The sequence below is a fragment of the Convolutriloba macropyga genome, chromosome 11 (genome assembly GCF_964194025.1).
Source record: "Convolutriloba macropyga chromosome 11, txConMacr16.3, whole genome shotgun sequence".
Classification (NCBI taxonomy): Eukaryota; Metazoa; Xenacoelomorpha; order Acoela; family Convolutidae; genus Convolutriloba; species Convolutriloba macropyga.
Genome location: NC_134478.1, coordinates 6,253,134 through 6,275,529, shown reverse-complemented (window position 1 = coordinate 6,275,529; position 22,396 = coordinate 6,253,134). Strand labels below are relative to the sequence as shown.

At 35.3% G+C, this 22,396-nt stretch overlaps 1 protein-coding gene across 3 annotated transcripts in view; it reads left to right on the top strand.

Annotated features, from left to right (window-relative positions):
• Positions 1-5,174: 5,174 nt before the first annotated feature.
• The window catches only part of LOC142349686 (uncharacterized), a 37,651-nt gene continuing 20,429 nt past the window's right edge, over positions 5,175-22,396 (top strand). Inside the window, exons 1-11 of one of the 3 annotated variants that reach the window (XM_075401413.1) lie at positions 5,175-5,446; positions 5,712-5,901; positions 8,381-9,122; positions 9,447-9,614; positions 10,142-10,361; positions 12,102-12,217; positions 15,066-15,195; positions 15,482-16,426; positions 16,830-16,936; positions 19,685-19,827; positions 20,325-20,345. In XM_075401413.1, coding sequence (XP_075257528.1) covers positions 5,258-5,446; positions 5,712-5,901; positions 8,381-9,122; positions 9,447-9,614; positions 10,142-10,361; positions 12,102-12,217; positions 15,066-15,195; positions 15,482-16,426; positions 16,830-16,936; positions 19,685-19,827; positions 20,325-20,345 — 2,971 coding nt within the window. In that variant the 5' untranslated portion in view covers positions 5,175-5,257. Of the gene's footprint in view, positions 5,447-5,711; positions 5,902-7,905; positions 7,927-8,380; positions 9,123-9,446; positions 9,615-10,141; positions 10,362-12,101; positions 12,218-15,065; positions 15,196-15,481; positions 16,427-16,829; positions 16,937-19,684; positions 19,828-20,324; positions 20,346-22,396 lie in introns of those variants that run through there. The other 2 variants (XM_075401414.1, XM_075401416.1) reach the window with 2 other exon arrangements.

Here is a 22,396-nt window from a genome sequence, read left to right as displayed (position 1 = left end):
TAACTATCTAAGAATTTGAGAAAACCGATGCTAAACATCTTAGACTTACCAGCAGCTAGTGGTATGTTATATACTTTTCTATTATCATTATACTGTTTAAAGCATTCACTACATAGAAGATTGAAATCATAACCAGAGCCATTATAGAATATCATGGGAATGAAGTTTTGTTGTTTGTACCTCAGATTACATATTCTACATGCTGGTCCTCTATATTTACCAGTTTCATGACAATGATCTCTTACTTTAATAATACATGTTTTACTGCAGATATGACAAGTGTTATTAGTTTCATGATATAATTTATCTTCTTCAGTAAATATCAGTTGTTCGTTGCGCTTGAATTTTTCTCAGTTTCTATTTTTAATAGATCACTAGCATATCTTTTGATACAATCCAGACCGAAGTAGTATTTGAAATTACACTGCCAGATGTAACCCACACATATTGGTATGTGTTCAACTATTACATATTTGCTAATTGAGGTCGAGACGTTGGTGACACATTCTATATCAGCAGTTAGAAGTTTTTTTTTTTCTGACGTTTATGTTCATTTATAAATGTAATTTTTTTTCTTAGGACAAACAACCTCGGATTTGAAAGATTTGTTACATTCATGTTTTTCGTATTTAATTTGTGAATCAAACCAATATGTACATCTATCACAATAATAATATTTAAAGTTATTTTTACTTTGTCGATCTAACAAGGTTTATGTTTTTAATTAGAGCACAGTGTTCTGCAGTACCATCTCCTCAAACCATTATTCTGACATCTTTTCTGTCTTTATCAAAATTATGCACTGGTTTAAACAATTCTACTTTACTCCCACCACAAGGTGTGTATACTTAAATATTAATATTGTACAATTTCTGTATTCTTAATATAAATCCGAAGTCATCTTCATGTTGTTGTCTTGGTTCAATTAGTTTATTCTTGTATTTACTTTCAGTGTTGCGTGGTACATGGCAGGATATAGCCAACCAGTAATAATCAGTTGCAAGCAGTGATATTTATAACTACGTATATTCAATATTGATTTAGAGTTTTCGAGATTGGGGGTAAATCTATATAACTACCAATAGATGCATTAGTTGGTTCAATATCTATCTGAATACTTCTTAATCCGAGAAACTCAAAGTCATAGCCGTAAACCTCATATATTTCCTTTTCAAAGTTTAACCATTGAGTGAAGTCTCCATTTTCATATATTGCGTTATTAATAATATAGTCAGTGTTGAAAAATGTTTTGTAGTTTTAACTTCTTCTTTGGTTCTCTTTTTGTACTCACACTCAGCTGTTATCTTATATTTAAAAACTCTTAACTTTTCTATACTGGTAACAGTTTTTTATTTCTTCTAAAGAGTTATTAATGGCTTCGTCTATGTCTTCAATGTAGTTTCCAGCTTTATCAGTAATATAGAATTCTCTCATGTTCTGGCTAGAGTTTATATCAAAGTGTTCTGTGTTTTCTAGATACTTGCGATTATGACTATATGAATGAGTAGTTAGCGCTATTTTATTCCTAAATTCTTCATGACAATCTTTACATTCAAACCTTATTCTGGTGTAGATATTATCATCAGTATCTGTTTTAGTTTAGTTTGAGCTTTAGTTTCAGTTTCAGTTTTAGTTTTAATAATATCCTTAGTATTATTAGCAAGGCTACTTCGTAGATCTTTAGGTCTGAGAACGTAGTCATCTTCATCTGAATTATACACCCTTTCCCTAGTTTCATCTTCCAACTCGTCGTCATACTCCTTTCTCGCCCTGTTTAAGTGTTCATCACTTAAAAGTTTAAGTGTTCATCATACAAGTCCAAACTAAAGTATTCATATGGATATAATTTTTAGTTTTACATCCGTATATCTTCGCCATTTGATCTAGAGGCATAGCTAAGAAGTTTTAACTATCTAAGAATTTGAGAAAACCGATGCTAAACATCTAGGACTTACCAGCAGCTAGTGGTATGTTATATACTTTTCTATTATCATTATACTGTTTAAAGCATTCACTACATAGAAGATTGAAATCATAACCAGAGCCATTATAGAATATCATGGGAATGAAGTTTTGTTGTTTGTACCTCAGATTACATATTCTACATGCTGGTCCTCTATATTTACCAGTTTCATGACAATGATCTCTTACTTTAATAATACATGTTTTACTGCAGATATGACAAGTGTTATTAGTTTCATGATATAATTTATCTTCTTCAGTAAATATCAGTTGTTCGTTGCGCTTGAATTTTTCTCAGTTTCTATTTTTAATAGATCACTAGCATATCTTTTGATACAATCCAGACCGAAGTAGTATTTGAAATTACACTGCCAGATGTAACCCACACATATTGGTATGTGTTCAACTATTACATATTTGCTAATTGAGGTCGAGACGTTGGTGACACATTCTATATCAGCAGTTAGAAGTTTTTTTATTTTCTGACGTTTATGTTCATTTATAAATGTAATTTTTTTTTCTTAGGACAAACAACCTCGGATTTGAAAGATTTGTTACATTCATGTTTTTCGTATTTAATTTGTGAATCAAACCAATATGTACATCTATCACAATAATAATATTTAAAGTTATTTTTATTTTGTCGATCTAACAAGGTTTATGTTTTTAATTAGAGCACAGTGTTCTGCAGTACCATCTCCTCAAACCAATATTCTGACATCTTTTCTGTCTTTATCAAAATTATCCACTGGTTTAAACAATTCTACTTTACTCCCACCACAAGGTGTGTATACTTAAATATTAATATTGTACAATTTCTGTATTCTTAATATAAATCCGAAGTCATCTTCATGTTGTTGTCTTGGTTCAATTAGTTTATTCTTGTATTTACTTTCACGTGTTGCGTGGTACATGGCAGGATATAGCCAACCAGTAATAGTCAGTTGCAAGCAGTGATATTTATAACTACGTATATTCAATATTGATTTAGAGTTTTCGAGATTGGGGGTAAATCTATATAACTACCAATAGATGCTTTACTTGGTTCAATATTTATCTGAATACTTCTTAATCCGAGAAACTCAAAGTCATAGCCGTAAACCTCATATATTTCCTTTTCAAAGTTTAACCATTGAGTGAAGTCTCCATTTTCATATATTGTGTTATTAATAATATAGTCAGTGTTGAAAAATGTTTTGTAGTTTTAACTTCTTCTTTGGTTCTCTTTTTGTACTCACACTCAGCTGTTATCTTATATTTAAAAACTCTTAACTTTTCTATACTGGTAACAGTTTTTTATTTCTTCTAAAGAGTTATTAATGGCTTCGTCTATGTCTTCAATGTAGTTTCCAGCTTTATCAGTAATATAGAATTCTCTCATGTTCTGGCTAGAGTTTATATCAAAGTGTTCTGTGTTTTCTAGATACTTGCGATTATGACTATATGAATGAGTAGTTAGCGCTATTTTATTCCTAAATTCTTCATGACAATCTTTACATTCAAACCTTATTCTGGTGTAGATATTATCATCAGTATCTGTTTTAGTTTAGTTTGAGCTTTAGTTTTAGTTTCAGTTTTAGTTTTAATAATATCCTTAGTATTATTAGCAAGGCTACTTCGTAGATCTTTAGGTCTGAGAACGTATCTTCATCTGAATTATACACCCTTTCCCTAGTTTCATCTTCCACTTCGTCGTCATACTCCTTTCTCGCCCTGTTTAAGTGTTCATCACTTAAATTATGTTTGACAAATTGTTTTCTTGTTTCAAATGCCACAAATATAACAAAATGCCTCAAATATAAAAAAAGTTTACGTTTTCTACTTTAGACATTTTTTTTATAGACAAAAAATTCATTTTTGAAAACATACAAATTAAAAATGTCTACATCAAAAAAATGTGGTGGTTGTAAAGATAAATCATGGAGAAAATGTTGTGATAATTGTTTAGATAGTTTATTTGAATGTTATATCTGTAAGGGTTACTTTAAGAATAGAGATTATATTAATCATATGAATATACATTATATTGAACCTAGTCTATATATAGCTTGTATTATGTGTAATGAAAATCAACACATCAGCGGATTAAGGTTTAAAAATTTTAAGTGTAGATTATGTGTTTATCTACATAGATATAGATATACACATACCAAAGATAGATTCGAGGAATATGCTGAAAGATTTAACATAGAAGTGTGAAAAAACGAAAAAGTGGTGAATTTGCAAACGAGCTTATTATTATTTTCCAGAATTGAGCCATTTCTTAATTTAATTTTAGACTTAGAGTGAATATGTAGTAGTGGATAAAACAAGGAAACCAACAAGCAGTGAAATTTGGCCCTGTTCGACATGCGCGATTAGCGTTAGAAGGGGTAAATTTTACTGGTGGTTGGTTTCCTTGTTTTATCCACTACTTCGATGCTTCGATTTTCGGGTTGACTTTTTTCAAAATTATGAGTGAAATAAGCTTCCGGTAGGTAGATAGTTTTTTTGTTTGGTCTTTAGCTCTAAAAGCACTGGATCTTCTGTTGCTCTTTTGGTTTTCTTTGCCTTGCCTCTTTCCCAGTTTAGTTTGCGGTGCAACTTGACTGCTACAAGTCTGTGATCCATTTCCTCGGGATTTATGGCTGTTATCCCCATGTGTGGTGCATAGCAGTTGATGAGCACCAGTCGGTTTTTCTTGATGTCCGTTTTGAAGATAGTCTTTCGATTCTCCTCACAATCTCTCATAGCCCATTTCCCTCGTTTCTCAATGGTGAGTATGCAAATTCTGTCGGTGACGGTTTTCGCTTCTACTGTTTTCAGGTTTTTCTTGATTGGGAAGCCCTGTCCGTGATGTTGATTGCCCCTATCGAAGAAGATTATACGATATCCAAGTTCTTCGCTTTCACTTTTGTCTCTCTTTGTTTCCTGAAAAGCGCAGATATCGATGACGTTTTTATCCGAAAACGTTTCCATGATCTCGTCTTGTTTTTTGCTGTAACCTCGGATGTTCCAGCTTCCGGCAACGAATTGTTGTTTTAGATTTACTAAATAATCCAGAGGGCGCTCATCACAGCGTTCTTCCGTGATAGCTGAGTTGATAAAATTTTACGTAAATTTATTTATAAATTTATTATAATAAAACTTTTTATTAAAATTCGTTTAAGTCTATTTACTCGACATTACCATCATGTCAAATATTTAAATAATTTGAATTTGATTTTTTTTATACCAGTTTTAAAATTTTATTCTGTAAAATTAAAAGAAATCAATTGCTTATTACAATGATTGATGACGGTTTTTATCACATACTATGACAACGGTTCACAGTTACGTTCATTCGAAGATATCAGATCCCCTCCGACACGTACAAAATGACAAGTTCAAAGACTCGAGAAGACCAAAAAACGTTGTCTTCTATCCAAATGGGAAACCTAACTACAAGCCGCAGCAAATGCGAATCACACCGCATAAATACAATTCGTTCAATGACTTACTCAAAGTAAGTAAACTGCGTCTATAGAAAACGTTTTTCGACCTTGCTATCATTTTTTATCAGAGTTATTCAAGCAATCTTATCCTACGTAATTTGAATGTTTGAATCTTAAGTTGCAATCGCCAGAGGACAAAGAGATATGACTGGGATACTTTTATTGACAAGACTAACATATGTAACGTTGAACTCCCAAAATATTTTTAAGTCATCATTGTCGTTACTGTGAGTCGATCAGTTTTTCTCGTGAGCCTAAATTTTTTTGCAATTTCAGGATTTGACAAAAACAGTTAAACTACCATTTGGAGTCAGACGCGTTTATACTCCGAATGGAGGAACCGAAATTGATGATTTGGATGATTTGGAGGACGGTAGCACATATCTTTGTGCCTCTTTTGAGAGATTCAAACCTGCTGCATATGGGAAACATATTTTGAACAGACCAGAGTGGGGACTTGTTGGAGGTAAGGTTGCAGATAATATAATGCGTCTTTCGGGTTATTTTTGCATGTTAGCAGATTGCTTTTTGATTTTTCCAGTATATAAATAAATCATATGAAGTTTGCTTATTTGCTTTGCTGTGTGAATCTATTAATTTATAAGTGCCCCCCCCCCCCCCCCCCCCCCCCGCAACTTAATCGGTGGACATTTTTTCGATCCCTTTAATACTACTAATGGGGGTTTCAAACGGAAAAGATCCAGGAAAGCTTCTGTATATTGTATTACGTAGTCTGTTGTTTTGTTATTTGAACGTGTGATTATCATCTAGTTGTTGATATGTTATTTGAACGTGTGATTATCATCTAGCGGATAACACAACGTGAGTCATGTTAGCATGCTTTGGAACATGAAAGTGAGTTGTAAAGACATAATTTCAAAACGTAAAATATAATTGCTCACTTAATTGTGTTTCACATAATTCCCAATAGTAGGGATGACTTTGGCTGTGCGGGTGGGAGAATTTTTTTGGCTATTCGAATCCGTTGCAGCAAATTTGCTGTCATATTTTAATCTATTTTTTGTTTAATTTTATTGCAGGTCCTTTTTCGTTTGACGTTTTTATCTACTTTTTATGTAAATTCAAATGCGTTAATTTAATTGACTGCTATTGTTTCAATTAACGTAAGCTTGATTTTTTTAAGATGATACTCCTTTAAATTAACGGATCGGTACTGATGATATGTGCTTCTTCAAGGTGCGACGTTTTGGCCGCGTCGACCGTAGAATTTTACAGTCTTAAGTTTGGATTATAGCAGTGCCGTGTCAGATGACTGTGCCCAATGTACAGTTGATTGATTAGATATTACAAAAAATAGTTTATGCATTTTACCACTTTTTTGTAAAGGCCAATCACTCTAGTGAATGGCGAATGAGAATAGCGATTCTTTGCGAAATTGTTGACAAAGGTTGATATTGGCTTTGAAGTCTTCCGTCTGATAACAATTCTGTTTATTTTTAATATGTGTGGTGCCTCAAAGTCATATTTCCGAAGTATCTGAACTTTGAAAGACCTTTCAAGATTTTTTCCTCAGCACAAAAAATGAGCATTCTCATAGTTATTTGTTTACCTTTATGGATCTCATCATTTGATAAGCTTGTTTGTTTTGGATGTGATATCCTCATTTGATTCCAAGCAAAAGCTGAATTTGGATGACAAACGCTTTTCTAACGTTACGATCTGTCTGTTTTTATCCGCACCAAAATGTTCAAAACACTATTTATTGTCAATTTTTTGGAAAATTGTTTTTGTTGCTAATAAAGCGAGCAAATTACACCGAAATTTTCACTAAATATTTTCAATTATTTCACAATCATGCAGTTTCAAAGGCCTATTAGGCATCGTACAATTTGGACCGATTCGTCAACTGCTGGTAATTACCGGAAATACGTTTGGAAATTGCGAAAAGTTCCAAAAGAAAATGAAGATGAAGTTATTTTGAACAGAAAAGAGGCAAAGCGTGTTAGCCTGTTAAAGAAAGAACTTGAAACTCCGCAGCTCTTTTCAGTAACTAATCACAAAAAGCCCAGATCAAGAAAAAGTACTCGACTACCTCCCTTGTACATTTATCCTCCGCCTCCTACAGGTGTTTTTACAACTGAACCCACTTATTGCTGCCCACTTTCTTGGTGTATCTGTACTAGAAATTTTTTCACTATTATTGCTGTATAATTTTCGGTAAGTTAGTAGACTAATCAGCACACGTTTAATATTACTGTAAAAATTGCTTCCAGAATATTCTTATCGATTCGGCTGAATTGGTTTTTTGAGATGTCTTTGTAGATATTGTCCAGGTCGTTTGTTTAAAATATTGACGGGATTTATAATTGGTTAATAAGTAATCATAACAGCAGCGGGTTCAAGTTGTAAATGTGCCTTTCAATAGCTCCCCAAGTTCATCAATTCTCTAATTTTTCAAATCTTTATCCTGGTCTTACGCCTCTTGAGACCACTTCTTATTCACAGTATGAGAATGCTACTATCAAGAAACGTAAGTTTTCCTCTTTCTAATTTCTTAATCACTGTCTAAATAAATTTGTTTATTTACTCTGCGTGTTTTTATTAATTTTTATCCATCAATACATTCGTCTTGTACAGATATGTGAAAAGCAAGGCCGTTTTTCACGCCTGCATTTAAATACAAATCTATCATTGTTTTTACATGATTTATTCATTGCCTATCTGAAATGTATGAAGTATACATTAGTAAACTAGAAAAACGATAAAATACCGGTTATAGATTTTTCGGGAAAGATTTTTTTGCCTATCGAAATTTGAAATTTTTAAAGACAGTAATTGACGATATTTGTAAGTTTTCCCCTTCACGTCATAGTTCCTTTGCAATTACATACACGTTTTTGTGCAAAATTGACTTCTATTGATTCATACGAAACATGCCTTCATTTCTGTTTTCTGAATGCTCCATCAACGCTCAGTGTCTTTAGGACGCGTGAACCAAAACAACGCCGAAGTTCTATACACCAATCTTGGCTACACCCCTTCCACATTACAAAATGCGGGACCCAGGGGTGCCGGGTTCCGACAGTACTACTACAGAAACGAGAAAGGTGCTCCCCGGCAGCGTCCGGGAGGACCCACCGCAACCATCGAAGATTCCTCAGGTCTCTTGGCACCTCCTGTGAAACGGACACTTCAAAAGGGGACGTTTGGGGTGTCATCACGTGACAAGTATGCGGGTTCTATGGGTCATTTGGGCTCACGGGCTCCACCACCTGATGCAAAATTAACAGGTTATGCTAAAAAATTCAGAATTGTTTACGATAACGAGCCTGCTAAAGGTTACGATTTCTTATTTAACGAGCGGACGTCGGATACGTTTGAACGCATTATGCAGTATGTTAGTGAAACTTTGAAGCAGAACTTACGGAAATTTTTCACCTTAAAGAACCGAGAAGTCAAGTCTTTAAGAGAGCTTTACCGGTGTTCGGAGGACGTTTTGATTGCGACAGCCAAAGAGCAGATTACTGAAGCTACCATCAAAGCGGTCCGCGAAGCCATCTACAACGTCAAAAACGCGTCATCAAACTCGAGTAAGAACGACTCTGGATTCGGAGAGGGTGGAGATTCATCCGATCTGGACCGGACACCCCGGTTGAAGCAGCAGAATGCTGTTCCTCCCGGTGAACCTCAGAAAGCCAAGGTCAAAAATGCTGCCTCCCCATCCAGGTAGCCCAAACTGATTTTTGCTTCTCTTTTTAAGTCGTCTCTAGCAAAAATTGGAGCCTTTCCCATTATAGCCCCCCACCCCCAGAGCACTTTAATGCATACATTGATATCGTTTTTCGATAGCTTTGTGAAGATTCAGTAGAATAACAATAAAGCAAATGCAGTTCTTAATGTTGTGTTTGAGGTTTAAAAAACAAGCAGCTTGGGCTATTTTTTTTGTGAAGCCTGAAGTGAAAAGAACGCATGCTCGCATTTGTTTTCATGAGATGAGATTAAGCTTTGCGAAGGTTGAATAAAAAACATTGGGTCGATTTTTTTCCGTAGGAAACCCGCGAAACGCGTGTCAATAGCAGACGATTCCTCAGACATATCCGGAACAAACAACCAGACTGTACCCGGACCCAACCAGCAGCAGTTACGCCAAGTGCACCAGAAGAGAAAGGAAAAAGAGAGTAAAGAGAAGGAGAAAATGATGCAGCAACAAATGGAAAAGTAAATAAACATCTTATGACCCCTTTTTCTCTAGAGATTCTCTATCAAGGTTTCTAAAGACAACTAAAGAGTTGGAGGGATAAAACGGTTATGTACCGTTTACAGGGATGGAATATTCATAGCTAATTTTAGAGTATTAAGCTTTAATTGTTATTGTATTTTTTTAAGATTTTGTAGGATCTCAATCACATATTAGCAGCTTTTTAGTTTGCAGAGAAGTTATTATGAAGCATATCTTTTTTTTGTTTATTTCACTTGAAATCGGTGGAATGTTTTACAAGTGCAGTATAATTGACAATTACTATTTTCTGATCCACATAAAGCTGCATTTTAATCCTATTATACTTTTTTTGATGGTCGGAATATCAATTTGCTATTTCGAAAGACCAACTTTTATACTTCAGAAATATAAATTTTTTCAATGTATACAAAATTTGTAATCAAAATTTTTTTTATTTTTATTTTTTTTTAATTTTTTATTTAAATATTTAATTTGTGTTATTTACTTATTTTTTTATTTGTTCAAGAGATCAAGAAGATACGAGACGAAAGAAGCAACAGCAGCGATTGGACAACGAGAACAGACGGCGACTCAAACGACTCCAATCGGAGAAACCCAAAGTGACGTCACTCCAACAACAACCCAATTCTGATCACCCCAATAAGGAGAACAAGAGGCCAGGAGGCAAAAAGGACAATATGTTCGGACCCTCAGATCGAGATATCTCAAATGCGGAACATGCTGAGGTATGTTCATTTAGGTGAACGCAAAGTAAGCCGAAGTAAAAGTAAGCTGAATTTTATGTATAAATTATGTAATCTGTCAGAAATAATACAATATTGAACCGTTACAATCAAGACTGCGCATAATATTTGCAATTTATAATATATTCAAGCCACCAGCCCGCCAGGAACGTATTATAATGCGGTTATCTCAAAAGTTTTTGGCTTTCTTGCCCTCTTTTTGAAAATTCGGCTTGCTTGCCTATCGGCTTGTAAGAATGCCACCGTTGCTTTTGCATCTTACCGAAAATTCCTTAACTTTGTTTATGTTCTCATTGCTTTATTAACTGATTACTAAAGAGGCCATGTTTGTTTGCTTTAATTCTATTTCGAAAGAATATCACCCCCGTGGAATGCCGATGTTAATCTTGCAAGAAGATTCTTTAAAAATTTACCTAGTCTTGCAATGTGTCCATTTAAAATCTTCAAGATCTGGCGAGATTAACATCGGTCTTGACTACTGTAGTTGAAATTATTGATGTTTGATCAAATTTCTGTTAAATTTTCTGCACATCTTAAACTATAACCGTTCGACATCATTCAAAGTTTGTCGGTGTTTTTTGGACTTAATTTAATTTTGAGATTGTTTGACAAATAATCTCAATTTTGAACTTCAAAATGTTTTACGAATGCTCTCAAGTTCAAAATTGAGAACAATTCTCAAACATTCTGAGAATTCTAAATTTTGAGAATGTTTCACAATTGTTCTTTATTTTGAACTTGAGAGTAATAGTCAAACATTTTGCCGTTCAAAATTGCGATTATTTGTCAAGCATTCTCAAAGCCAAGTAAAAATTATTGCGAAATTTTGAATTATGTCTAGCGATTATAGTTTGAGATGTGCAGAACGCTTACCAGAAAAAATGATCAAACATCATTTTTTTTCTAGTACCCTAATCGAGACCCGACGCTCATCTTGCAAGATCATGAAAATTTTACATACGCACATATATGAAGACTATGAATATTTTACCCTGACATTCCCAAAGTTTAAAAATCGGTTTCTTAATGTTTCACAATTTTATGAAAACTTTTTGGTTATTTTTTTTCTTTAAAGAAATGAATTTTTGTATTTGTCTCTTCTAGCACAAAAAATCAGCCACACGCTCTGCAGTTATAAGTGAGCGTGAATTTTGCGACTATGAAGACGATTTCGAAGATATCGAAGAAAATGAGGAAAGCGAACAGCAGGAAAAGCGTGAAGGGAAAATTGTCCGCTTTACCCATACTAACTATACCAGTAATAACAAACGGATTAAAAAAGTACCCAAGGTAAAATTGAATCGATCATTAATTCACACTATTGTAGGGTCAGTTCTCTCACAATTAGAGCACGCCTTCATTAACTTTGATTGGTTATAGCTATTTCATCTACAGTTTAGTTCTCTTTCGCTTAAAATATTTGGATCTTTGATTCCTGGTAATTTCTTGGCTGACCGCCAACTCTCACTGGGACAGTGCCTGCTGGGCTTTTCCTTATACGTCATTATGCAATATATGATTGATTTCAACATCAGATGAAATTTTGAAAAACATCAATAACTCATTCTGTTAGTGTCTCAATTTTTTTAAATATAATTCTAGTTTTTTTAATGAGTAGTAGTACCTAACATCATATCTTTGATCATACATGCTGTCTCCGTTGTAATGTCTACCGATGTTTTGAGGTTTTATCAATTTTAGTTAAATTAAGTTTGTGTTTAGAAAGAGAGGCGGAAAGCTGAGCAACTTGGCAGACTAAACGGTGCAGATAGCCGAATGAACTCTTTAGAAACAGCCGCAATGGTCAGACACGACAAGACTAATGACGAAAAGCTCAAGTAAGTGTTGTCTTGCTGAACTTAATTGGAATGGTTGATTAGTCTTTGTTAAGCATACGAAAGTTACTGATAGTCTCAAGTTCCCCATTTCTTTACAGTCATAGTAAGGTGGTTAATGAAAAGTATGGCAGGAAGGATCTCTCTTCGCGCGTCTTCTGGTCAATTTTCTGCTTTTCAACTCTAACTCAGCGAGTTGCAGTCAGTTCAATCATAAAATGCCAACCAATTCATTCACATTCCACTTGTGCTTTTGAAAATGAGAAAAGTCATAAGATTGGTCGTAACATTAAATATCATGTATTGAAAACGGTGAAAAAAAAATGTTATCGGATCACGGATGCCGCAGAGATTGAAGAGAATGGGTGAAGCAAAACCGGAACGAGTTGCAAGTCTTGATGAGTAATTCTGCAGTGAAATAAACGTCTTGAGTTGACCAATCAAAAAATCTGGCTGATCACGTTTTGTCTAAAGTCTATAGACTTGTGAAGATGTGTCAAGACTTGCCAAGTCTAAGTCAAGACTTGGCCAAGAGTTGACAAGAAGAAATTATTTTCAATGTATGCATTTACACATATAAATTGGTAAGTTCAGGCTATAAATTTGTTAATCTGATCAAGTTATTTCTGAATTGACCAACTTAAAACTTGAACATATATCAACTTAAAATATCCCATATATTCACTCCAAAACCAAACCTTATTCAATTGGCAGGTAAAAGGTGGCCATGACGTATCTTTCTGGGGGGGTGTCAGATTTTTTTTCATTCTCCATCAAGTGAAGTTTGCGGAAGTGCTCGAGTTTTCTTGTGCTTCTTTTGTCACTTTGGAGAGTTTTTTGGCAAGCCACTCTAAATGGCGGCCTTCTTTCATTACGAAACAAAGGCAAACCAACAATAAACACTGTGCTCAATACTTGGCCCAAGACTTGTCAAGTTTTTGCCAAGACTTGTCGAGTTTTGGCGAAGACTCGCGAAAGACTTCTTAAGTCTCGGCCGAGAATTGACTCAAGACTCGCTAGGACTTAAGACTTGATTTAAGAAGTGCCAAGTCTACCAAAGTGAGATGATCAGAGCTCCGATACAGTACTGATCCAAGACTTGCAATTTCACTGAATCAGTACTGATCAAGACTTGACGTTCAGTCCTTGAACTGATAGTGGGAATAACCATCCTTTTTTGCTTCTAAAAAAGGTTATGGAATAAAAACCAGTTACATGTGAAAAAAATTAGGCCAAGTCTAGCTCCGATCTATTGAATTTCAACTGATATTCGTGTTCTCAAATCAAAATTAAGCAAATGATAGCGTTATTCAATATTTTGAGTGATGTATGTCAATTTTAATCACACTGTTTACCTAAGAGTTGACGACAAAGCTCAAAAAGTAACGCCACACATACGTTGCTGAGTGGCAGAAGTGGCAGTGGATAAAAATTAATGAAAACAATTTATCAATGAAAACAAAATGTCGCAAACGACGACAAAAAAGTGTAATTAAAATTGTTTCTCTGTTGTAACAAGAAAATTAATGAAGTTCATAATACCAAAAAATACATATCACTTACAAAAAAAGCTTAAAGGAGACAGACTTTTAATTTATCAAATTTAGCGAAAGCCAACTGTGATGCCATTTTTTCGCCTCATTGAGTCTTGTCAAAACAGCCTCTCTTGCAAAACACATCCAGAAAAAGAATTGCTATATCAGGTTGTCAGTTAGAACGAAATTAAAAATGTATATAGGGTTAGAGCTGAATGTTATCTTATCAATTGAATGAAGCTTTGCTTAACACTTCCATTTCATTGTATCGCTAAAAGTATAAAAAGTCATACAAGAATTTCAGGGATATGAAACAAGAAATTTAAAACACTAAGAGTGCGAAACTGAAAATTCCGGTTGATTCTATGCGATTTCGTGGGCCGGACTCTGCTGCAATAATTTGATGAATTACAAAGTCGGCTGAGAAAATGGGGCAAAATTAGTTTAAAAAGCAAAACATACATAAACATAAAAAGTTTATGCAATACAACGACAAAGCAAAAGTTTGCTCAAAAGTTTGTGCAGACTGCTGAAAAAATTGCTGACAGTTTTCCATTAAGTGATTTTGTCTCTGGAGCAAAATATGCTCACTGAAACTGTCTGTTTCATATCAAGTTTTTTGATCTAATGAAAAGATATTAGAACTGTCTGCTATTTTTGTAGTTGTTTGCATTTGTAGCAATTATAAGGTTTCTAGCAAGATTGAAGCACAAATGACTTCCCTAGCTATTGTATTAGTTCTGTTGTTCTTTTTATGCGATATTTTATACTACCAATTTTTCGTCTGACCATCAATATTGCGTGACTTTTGTCTTGATTAACGGGATGGACTAGTAAAGTCCAAGGGCATTAAATTGTTGAGCAGTACCCTATGAGCCTTACATATCTGCAAGTATGCGGTTGACCGAAATGGTTGAGAAAACTTAAATTCGTGATATGAATAGCGGATCTTGCGATTTTGGATTCCTTGCTTTCCTCTCATTCTCCGCTTCATTCCCTCCTCCCCCACTGAACTCTGCTGGGCATGCTTAATTTCACGGAAATGAGGGCAATTTTAGGTCATTTGGACCCCTCCCTCATTATGCCCTCCGCCCCGCCTTTCAGCAATTTGATAGCTCAGTTGGTGTCAAAAATTTACCGTATTCAAATTCAAAAAAATCAGACCGCAATCCTATTGGTAACTTCATTACCGTTCGTACCAAATAGCACCGGTGCCATGAGCCTAATGAAAGACTATTTCTCTTTGAGTTGGGCTCAATGTGTTGTTTGGTATTTTTCTTGGTGATGAAAGATCGACAGCCATTTTTAACTTTCAGAGAGCAAGCAGAAAAAGCCGAACAAAAAAGGAAACAGCTCCAGGAGGAAAAAGAGAGACAGAAACAGATGGAAAAAGATCTGAAAGGACTCAATATGACAGAAGAAAACAACAACTCCAAAGCCAAACCAGTTTGTTAAATTTTAAAAGCTTCCTGGGATCTTTTCGGTTTGTGTTCCGCCCCCTCGCTTAGTTGGCATATGATTTTTACGCCCCCAGGCGCACGTTCATTTCTTAAACTTAGTAATGTACTTTAAAACAACATTTATTAATTAGAAAGTGGGGGGGGGGGGGGGAGGGGTCATTAAAAATACTTGATCAAAAACAGTCCTGAAAGAATAATTATTAAATTTGCGTCCAATTTAACCCATAACCCGATAAAATTATGTACTTGAAAATCAATTCTTTGCATTATAGGTCGATCAAAATGTACAATTCGAAGAAGCCAATTTCATCAAGAAAAGAAAGTCAAAACTAGACGGACCAAAAATGCTGTCGTTTGACACAGAAGAAAAGATCCTCAAAGATGCTCAAGAAACCGAAAAGGAAAGGGCCAAACAGGAGCGTGAACAAAAGAAACGAGACGCTGCCGAACTCGAACGACTACAAGCTGCCGAGCTAGAGGCAGCTGAAAAGAAACAGCGTGAAAACAAAGATGCTGAAATTCTATTGGCTGCCGAAAGCGTGACGAAAGCTCAAAACCAAAAGGCTGCCGAGAAAACTAAACAGGACATGATTGCGCTTGAAGAGGCCGAAAGACAGCGGAAAAAAGCCGAAGACGATCAAAAGAAAGCCGAAGAAGACGCTCGATTAGCCGAAGAAGAAAGGCTAGCCGAAGAAGCTCGTAAAGCCGAAGAGGAGAGATTAGCCGAAGAAGCCCGAAAAGCCGAAGAGGCTCGCAAAGCCGAAGAGGCTCGCAAAGCCGAAGAGGACAGGTTAGCCGAAGAAGCCCGAAGAGCTGAAGAGGACAGATTAGCCGAAGAAGCCCGAAAAGCCGAAGAGGCTCGCAAAGCCGAAGAGGAGAGATTAGCCGAAGAGGCCGCCAAGAAACTTGCCGAAGAGGAAGCTGAAAAAGCCCGCAAGGCTGCCGCGCTAGAAGAAGCCGAACGATTGCGAAAAGCCGAAGAGGAACGACAAGCTAAAGAGGCCGAAGAGAAAGCGAGAAAAGAAAAAGAAGCCGAAGAAGAAAGACTGCGACTTGAGAAGGAAAAAGAAGCAGAGAGGAAAAAGCGGGAAGAGGAGGCGGAGGCGGAACGAAAGAGGAAGGAGGAAGAGGCGGCTGCTGCGGAAGCGGAAAGAAAACGTCTGGAAGCGGAGGAGAAGGCGAGGAAAGAAAAGGAGGCGGAGAAACAGAGGAAGAAGGTCAGTTGACATTTGAGAGTTGGCAATTCTGCCAGTTTTGAAATCTGCTAAAGGCAACCGAATCGTGCGCGGACTGAACAGCAAGGGAAGATTTTACAATCACCCTAGCCCTCTAGATTGATAGCCCTCTATAAATCATAGCACCCTTTCAATTTTAGCACCCTATCCCTTGATGATGTGCTATGCAAAAACAACACATAATTATGTTGCGGGGGTGGGCTACTTTGTCTTTGATAATACATCATTTCTGTGAAAATAGTTTGTATCTTCATTTAGATGAGTAATCAGTTAGAATTTTTGCTTGATGATTCAACATTTAACATCTAAGTTCCTTCAGGAGTATTTATCGATGACATGTATTGTTGTTTTTCTTGTTGTTTTATGACATGTATTGTGTTAACAGGAAGAGGCAGAAAAAGCAGCAGCTGCTGAGAAGGATAAGGAGAGGGAAAAATCTCGTCCCAAAGGACTCATCTTGCCAATTCACGACGAGGAAGAAATAGAACGGAAGTGAGTACAATTAAATGACGCTCGTGCAAATTCAGAATACCAGATCTCTGCAGTGGTAGATTGGATCTATTCTGTCCCCCCCCCCCCCCCCCCCAATGTTTTTTATGACCCCCAGTTACAAATTATATGTTGTTATATAGCACGTTACTATGTAAAGTGCCAGATTTCAACATTGCAATTTCGTGTTTCAACCAAAGTTGCCGGACTCTGGCTAAAGTCACTTCCAAATTTTGGCTTGCATCTCGAACCTTTGCGCGGTTCTTGATTAATGCCAGATTTTCTCCATGAGAAAATCATCAGACGCACGTAACCTGTACTTAGAACACGCACGTGCAAGTTTCAAAAGATCGAAAGACCGCAGCGTAATAAACTAAGATACCAAAAGTTTTTATGTAATTCGCCCGAAGATTATTTTTATGAACTTTGTATATTCAAAAACTTGCAAAATGTCTGTTTTAAGCATTGTTTCATGACTCTGCAACGTCACTTCGAAAACCTTATTCATTATCTCACAACGCTAATCGATTCTTGATAAATCCCAGAAGTTTATAATGATTTAATTTACAGCAGTGAAACCTCTGGTAAATAATAAGCGTCGCATTTGGTCACGAAAGTCTGTTGGTTGCTAGATTGAAAAATAGAAAACCATTACCATTCGTTCGATAAGGAATATTGAGGCTAATTATATAATGATAATTACGTTTTCAAATAGATACAAATTTCAATAGAATTATCTTTACAATTAGATGGACAGTTCAAACACGCACGTGCAAGTTATAAGTTGCCAGATCTCTTGGCGACAGACTCTAGGTTGCAAGATTTTTCTGTACAAAGTGCCAAGTTTTAAAAAAATGGAATTTTTAAACATTAGGCGTCTCTGCTAAATGACGTCGAAATCCTGGCTTATCTCTTCAACCACCATGTGACTCTCGATTAACTGCTGATTTTTTTCAGTGACTATATCAGAATTACATAATCTATAAATTCATTTGGAAGGTAATAAACTTGGCACAGTGTCCTTCAAGTGATTCCTTTTATAGCAAGCATTTCTTAAATTAATTTCGTGATAACTATATTTGCTTGTAATTCATATTGTCTACATTTGCTATCAACAATAATTAGGAGAAAGGGCAAAAGACAGACTTTGGGAAGCAACTGGAAAATAGTATACCAATACTTTTTGTTGATTTTTTTTACCAGAACATGCCAATAACTTGCTCGTTGTCACAATAGATCTTGTATACTTTTTGCTTAATGAGACCCGGTTATTAATAAATCCCATTCCTTTATAAATCCGGGTTCTTCATTCCGTTCGGGGTAGTCTTGTTGTCTAGATTGAAAGATAGGAAACTTTTTATAATTTTTTGTGATAAAGAATGTTGAGAGTTATGATATAAGTTTTTTTCGTTTTCTGATAGATGGAAAATTCATTGTTTTTGTCTTCCCCAATAGATGGAAAGTTGAAACATGTACGGTTGAAACATGTACGGTTGAAACAGGTTTAAAAATGTCAGCCGTTCCTATTGTAATGCTATATTTAAAAAAGATGCATGCATTTTTGAAGCAATGTTATATCTATCTGCTAAGTTTACTTCGAAATTCTGGCTGATCCCTGGAACCACTACGTGCTTCACGGTTAATGCCATATTTTCTTAGTAGTTACATCAGAGTAACGTAACCTTAATATTCACTTGGTGACATGAATTCGAGTGTCCTTAAAGTGATGCTTAGATCGCGTATTTTTTAAAATCTCTTCCCTGACAGTTGTATTTACCTATAATAGACATTGTTTACATCTTTTATCAGTAAAAATCGGGAAAAATGGAAAAAGTCTCAATTTTGTAAAACAACTAGAAAACTACACCAGCACTTTTTTGAAGTTTTGTCCCAGAATTTTAATTTGCTCATTACCACCAATATATTGATCTATTATACTTTGCCGGGCAAATTTTTTTCTATATGGATGTTTATGTCTATTTGCGCGTACTCTGTTCAATGAATGCACTATGATCTTTAGCTTTTTAGTTGTAGCTCGTTATCTTGGTTCTACTTCTCAGCTTGGTTTGCTTAACATCGTTCTCGCCATTTTTCTTGTTCTTCATTGCTCAGATACGAGTTTAAGTTGCAATCCGAATTTTTCTGACGACTTTAATCATTCTTTTTAGTTGCTCATAGATGTGCGATTCCCGAACATAACAGATTTTGTACGTACCTTCCAATTTTCCAATTGGTGGAAAATTGGTGGAGTGCAATAAACTTCTTCAATTTTGCAATTCAAATCAGAATTATTGATATCTGTTCAGACGCTAATGTATTAAGATTCCTCGTGTTCCGTAAATCAATACCGCTTATTGGTATGTCGGCTTCTTTGAGAGCTAAATTGAGCTGAGTCTTTGTTTTTTTTTCTAATAATCAATTCAGTCTGCTCGGTCTTGTACGAATTTTGAGTGTCAAGCATGCGTGTTTATTAAGGCGTCATCAAGGTCTCAAATTTGCCCAGGTTACTCCAAATTTAATTTATATTTCCGGAACGCTGAATTTTGGTTTTTTATTTGTTTGCAGAGAATGCAATCTTCACTTGGTTTGTAATCTATAACTTGATTCAGCTTCGTTTCGTTTTATTAAGCTGTAAGCATGCTTAGTGGGTATAAAACCTAAAGCCTCCTTTGCACCGTCATTATGCTATCTTATAATTGTGAAGACCTCAATATTCAATCTATCAGGTCTGATCATCTGTTCTTTGCCCAGATACGAGCTGAAGAAGAAGATGGGAGATGGTAACTTTGCCAATGTGTACCAAGCCACCCTCAAACAGGGCACCCCTCCCCCGGGAGCACCCGATGACATGAAAGAGTACGCGGTGAAACAGATCGACAAGAGCAAAGTTGTCGGTAGGTTAATTATTACTTACTTTGAGACAAAATTCAACATTTCTTTGTTTTCTGGGTCTAAGTTTTACACTTTCACAATAATTATAATCCTATAATCCCCACCCTTGTGTAAAAACATCGCATTTTTTCATGCCCGGATATTCGATGATAATATAACTAAGATATTCGCTTCGGCTTATTTTGAAACCCTTTTGCTTGTTGGGGGGTCTAAGCTGGCAAAACTACCGTGAAAATGGCCAGTGCTGGATCTAAACCAGCATCTTTTACGTGCAAGCCTAGTGTGCTACCCATTTGCACCAACTGGTCTTAAGCTCTCGAACCTGGGCAATTTTTTTATAACCCGTTCTCTTGTTCTTTCTTGTTCCTCAAGGCTTAATTTACCTCTAGCCGAGTACACGTTGAACAATTAGAGCTTCTTGTCAAACTTATCTTATGCACAATTTACATTAGGTTGTTCTCTCTCAACCTTTTTTAACATCATCGATTATCGTTTGCAGGATCACGTAGAAACACTACAAGTTAGTACAAATCAAATTGCGGTTTATCATTTATGATCAGATAGATGAAGTAGATATAAATCATTCTTGATTGGTGTAATAAGATTGTCTCATCAGTTTGCTCTGTTTCGATCAGTTATAACTCGATTGTTTTCATTCATAATAGTTCACGCATCATCATTACATATTTTGCTAGTTTTCACAAGTAAAAAAAAACGTTAAGCTATCCAAAAGTAAAGGTGAGTACTATAAATAGTGCTAATGAACAGCAAAATAGTCTAGAAAATTTTTTTAGGTAATTGCATAATATATTGATGCGATTACCTAAAAAAACAATGATGGATATGAAATTTTCAGTTTTTAATAAAATTTAATATCTCTCCATCGATAGGCAACTTAGGCCGCAATCAATGCCTTACTCGGAAAATCTCTGTTTTAGCCGGTATATTTGAACAAGATATTGTAGATTACTATTTGCGACTATCATGGCTCTTAAGAAGCTTGGTAAATATTAATAAGATCTCTTGTAATTAATAGCAAAAATCACCTAATCATGATTTTGGCTAATTGAAAAACTTATCCCCAAAAAATAGTTACAAAAGAATGGTTTGCTAAAACAGCTATTTGCTAATTAGTGTTTTTTCATCAAATTTCTTGATCAAAACTTTAGAGCTAGTAGTCGATCAGATTGCTATTAATTCAATCTAACGCTCCGACATATCGTCTTTCGCGTTCTCAGAAGCAATTTAAGTCTTGCCAAAAAACTGAGATTTGGCTGTTATGGCTGCCGTGCTTTTATTTATTTTTTAAAAAAAAACATAGAGCGCGCTTAATCATATCGAAGAAAAGCTGAATACTTCATTGAAGAAAATTCCAAGAAATCAAAGTGAAACAACCCTCTAAACTATAGTCCACAAAACTGCCCTTCTTTATACTAGCCGGACTTGAGTGTCAGAGCATTTCAGCGTTGAACCAGCACATTTCAAGCGTAAAAACTTAATTCAGTTTTGAAACAACGCGTCTCCAGAATATTTTAAGTTTCTTTATGTTCAGTTCTTCTTCATTATGATTATATTGAGGTCATTGAGTTAGCCAAGGCTAAATATATCCTGTACAGTCTGAAAATTAGTCATAGCCCAAACTTAAGTCTGGGCAGAGTAATATTTGCAGAGTGTCATATTTGTAGCTTATAACTGGCAATTACTATAGTAGTATACACACTACTTATTTATAACCTAGTTTGTAGAAAATTTCCACAAAGCCCATTTAGCTTAGTGGTTACGTCTTGCTACGCAAATTAAATGTTACGAGTACCCACTTGGTAGTTCGAATCACATATAAATCAAACCTTTTTGGCGGGAGTTAAGCTGAGCATATTATTTTTGATGCAGTAAATTTGACTCAAAAATCAAGACTGGCCCGTGTAAATTGGGACATGAACAGAGAACTAGCCATCCTAAAAATGTCTCTATCTGATTCAGCGCTGATTTACTCTGCCACCAGAACCCGGGCAACTCAAAGATATTATTTTTTTCAAGGCGACAGAGAGATAAATATGTGTTAAGCTCTGTTTATAGAAGTTATTGAATTTTCAATTCCTTAATAATTATTAGAATTTTCTGGTTCCCTGTCTATTATGTTCAATGCGTTGAAAGCTTTAGCTAATTTGCAGTAGTTTGTGTTTTTCCGCTTTGTCTACTTGATTGATTTGACTTTAGTTTTGACCTCTGTTCTAAACCGTTCTTTTAATGTTTTTTGTTGCACGCTCAATCATCGGGCGTGTATTTTTATTGAATTTGTTTGTTTAATAGATTGTGAAAATTATTATTTCAATCGCAGCTTAAAATATTTTTGGAGCTATTATTTTGAATAGTGTCTTGTCTTTCTTTCGTGAATGTTTTTTTTTTATATTGAGATATCATTTAAAGAATTTTGACGGAAGGTCTTTTATGTTGTAATTAATTGTTCATTGAGACGCGGTTTCTTTTCTTCAATTGTTCATTGAGACGCGGTTTCTTTTCTTCAATCTCTTTTAAATTCTTTGCAAATCTAATGGGATCCGCAGGGATTTT